This window comes from Entamoeba nuttalli (assembly GCF_000257125.1).
Source record: "Entamoeba nuttalli P19 unplaced genomic scaffold asmbl_1954, whole genome shotgun sequence".
NCBI lineage: Eukaryota > Evosea > Mastigamoebida > Endamoebidae > Entamoeba > Entamoeba nuttalli.
In genome coordinates, this window is record NW_008574976.1 from 1 (window position 1) to 3,714 (window position 3,714).

At 26.4% G+C, this 3,714-nt stretch overlaps 3 protein-coding genes across 3 annotated transcripts; 2 read left to right on the top strand and 1 right to left on the bottom strand.

The window, feature by feature from the left end:
- Positions 1–29: 29 nt before the first annotated feature.
- Positions 30–1,721, bottom strand: ENU1_003620 (hypothetical protein; the record flags this gene model as incomplete). Its single annotated transcript, XM_008856489.1, has 1 exon — positions 30–1,721. One exon carries the CDS (start codon positions 1,719–1,721, stop codon positions 30–32), a length of 1,692 nt encoding a protein of 563 aa, XP_008854711.1.
- A 1,154-nt stretch (positions 1,722–2,875) lies between these two features.
- On the top strand, positions 2,876–3,109 carry ENU1_003630 (ubiquitin domain containing protein, putative; the record flags this gene model as incomplete). Its single annotated transcript, XM_008856490.1, has 1 exon — positions 2,876–3,109. The coding sequence occupies one exon, from the start codon at positions 2,876–2,878 to the stop codon at positions 3,107–3,109; it is 234 nt and encodes a 77-aa protein (XP_008854712.1).
- A 237-nt stretch (positions 3,110–3,346) lies between these two features.
- ENU1_003640 (hypothetical protein) lies at positions 3,347–3,714 on the top strand (the record flags this gene model as incomplete). The annotated part of the gene is made up of 1 exon (XM_008856491.1): positions 3,347–3,714. A coding segment is annotated over one exon (368 nt), but the record flags the coding sequence as incomplete, so codon positions are not given.

Genomic DNA, 3,714 nt, shown 5'->3' on the forward strand with positions numbered 1-3,714 from the left:
AAACAAAATAAAAGAACTACGAACATAATTTAGAACCCTTGCATTTCATTCATAAATAATGCTTGTCTTCTTTTCATTTCCTTCATCGAATCTTTCAACATTAATACAGTCCCATCATTAGTTGTTATAATAAATGATCCATCTTCATCATCAAGCATATGAACAGCAGTGATTTTACTGTTTAATTTTCTACTTTCTACGAATTTAAGAATGTCACGTTTTTTTTCTTTAACGTTTTCAAGAACATAAATTGTACCGCTTTCTGCTGTAATAGCAAGAATAGTAGATCCAACAACATTGATTAGTTGTGTAACGTCAACATTATATCTTCCATAAGGTAAAGCAAATGCATCATCTATTCTTTTAGGTGATACGTCAATGATTTGATCATTCTTTTCTTCCATTTGAACAATCCATCCACCATAAGCAAAATAGTATGTCACTGTATTATCCCTTGGGAATGATAATAAAGAATTAATATTAAATAAAGGTTTTTTTTGTTCAGTAGATTGAACTTGTAATCCCATAACTTGAAGTAAGTTAAAATGAGAAGATTCCCAAACTGCAACAATTCCATCACAAGACACAGTAATTAACTTATTAGTATTAGTCATTTCAATAAGATCCACATCATCTATATGAGGTGAACTTCCTTCTTTTTCTAGCTTTTTAATAAATTTTGAAGAAGATGGTTGTTCAGAGTTAATTTGATACACATAAATATCATTTGTTCTACTGATAAATAATATTCCATCTTCAGTTAGAAGTGATGTTTTATAATAGTCATCAGATTCTCTTTCCATTATATATAGTGGGGTATTACTTGTAGTATTCCAGAATGCAATTTTTTTATCATTAGCAATAGTTATAATAATATCATTAAGAATATAAATTTTTTTAATAATACCATCATGACTTGTAAGTGTTCCTTCTTCGATTAAAAGTTCATTATCTTTTAATTGAATAAAATCACTTAAAGAAATTCTATAAATTTCTTTTTTAAATGCAATAACAATTATTCCATTAAAGAATTGAATATCTCCAATAGCTCCTTTTGAAACCATTCCATTTTCACAATCAATTTGATATTTCTCTTTAAGTTCACAAATATATTTTTCTGATAATTCTAAAACCTCTTTTTCATTTTCATTATTAACATTCTTAATACTGCTTTGTATTTCTGTAAATATATGTTTTATTTCTTCTATTTCTTTCTTTATTTTATTTTCTTCTTTATTTTCTTCTTCTCCTTGTTCTTCTTTGTTTTTATCTGAAGCATCATAATTATCAATAATAGTATTATCTTTGATTATAGGAGATTCACTAGTCATTCCTCCTTTCCCCTTAAATGAAACAATTCCATAACTCAATTTCTCTTTTAATATGCGTTCAATATTACTTTGTTTTTCCTCAATTAACTCTCTCAAAAATAATAAGAACTTTTTAACTCTAAGCATTCCAGTGGCTCGTGATTTCATGACAACTGACTTTATTTCAACACCAGTCATATAGTTAAATAAAATAATTCTTCCTGAATGATCACCAACTAGAAAATACTTCTCTTTATTGAATGAAAAATAACAAAATGAATCTACATTTCCTGAGTCATTTGTTCCTGGTTGTTGTTTATTTATTTCAGTTGAATCTCCATAAGTAATAAAACTATACTCATAGGAATAGTCACAAAGTGTCTTGGTTTCTTTCTTAAAGAACGACAACATTCTACCTTCCTTTTGAACTTTCTTTTAAAGATTATATTTAGTTTAGTTATAACTTATTTTATTATTTAAATATACTATATCTGTTGATTTTTTTTATTGGTGTTTATTAACTCTTCAAAGTTCATTCCATATGATTGCAACTCACATCCAACAACTTATCTAAATATAATTCAGTATAGTCTCTGTACCAATTTATTCTTTCTGTGTCCCCATAATATCATTAATGAAATTCATATTATCAAAACACTGAGACAGTAGAATGTCACTCACCAACTAAAGAAATAATATTGAGTAATGAAACAAATATCCACAACATAAAAATGCCATCCAGAATTGAAGAATATTTTAACTCCCGTAAGAATAATGGAAAATAATTCAGTGTTATGAGTAAGAAGAAAAACTTACATTTGATTAAATTACAACCAAAATAATACAAAATGGTTATTGTTCAAAACAGAAGAAACATATAACTGTTAGTTCAACACATATCTAAAAAAACATATATATTTGAAAAGAGTCAGTAAGGTACTTTCAATTGTAGTAACTATCAAAGAATATTATTTTCCATTCATTAAAGTAAATATTGTTTTTCACTTTAGGTTAAGAATATAATCTGATTAACAGTCATATTTTTATTCTTTCTAATTCTAAAATGTTATAAATTCATTGAAATAATTCTAACTATGATTAATTCGTATGAGTTTGTTATTGTTTGAATGGTAGAAAGTAATGTATATTTACAAAGGGAATATCAGTTGTACTTTCAACCAAGTTTAATAATACAACATGCTGAAAAAAAAATTTATCAAAAACTGACAATAGCTTAGCCATACTCTTTTAAAACAATGAAAAGTTGAAACATCTTGTAAATCCATTAATTAGTAAAATGTGTTTATTTGAAGTTATTTGAATTTATGACATATTTAAAGAAATTGTTTTTTTTTGTTATTCGTAGAGTAAAGTTATAAAGAAAAGGAGTTGTTGACTGTTCTTCACTTATTAAGAGACATAGAGTAGAATATGATGAGATTGTCTTTGGATTTACTCAAGAAAAAGAATAACGAGGAAATGAGTTTTGTATTAAGGGGAAAATGGTGACGTTATACCACGTTTTTAAAGATAATAAACTTAAAAATATTAAATTTGTATAAGCAATGTTAATTAACATTAAACTTCTTAATGGAAGAATTCTTTCTATTGACCTTGAACCAACAGATAAAATCTCTGACCTTAAAGCTAAATTAGAAGAAATTGAAGGTATTACTCCAGAACAACAACGACTTGTTTTTGGTGGAAGACAACTTGGAGATGATAAAACACTTCAAGAACTTAACATTCAACCAGGAACTCAAATTAATCTTCTTCTTGCTTTAAGAGGAGGTTTTTAATTAAATTATAGAATTTAATTGATTTGTTGTTGATCAACAGTTATTTAATGTTTTTATAGAAAGAATTAAATGTTATTGATGTTTCTTTTAATAAAGAAGAAAAATAATGTCTTATGATAATTTCATATGAAAAACTTAATATAAATAAAAACAATTTCATTTACTATATTAAATTCTTCATCCTTATCTTTTTCTAAGTTCAGTTTTTAATAATCTAATTTTATTCATTGTCTATAAATGCAAGTAGCTAAAGTCATTGCTATTATAATGACTTTATTCTTGCTTATTTTCATCATCCAATTATTCATGTATCCTACTGTTAATACATTAGAGTTCAAAACTCATGAAAATGGTCCAATTCCAACACATAAAGAAGAGGTACTAATTGACGAAGAGGAAGAAAGTTTTTGGGCTAAAGCAGAAGTCATTCCACAATCACACTCATCCAAACGATATTGTATTGCAATAGTTCCACCTGAAGGTGTGAAAGTTATTAGTACACCTTATCACCCAAATATTGATTTCATCACATCACAATACACTGCTGAGAACATTAAAGCAATGTGGCCAAGAAAAGGATTTTATCTTGGTAATTTTGATATTGA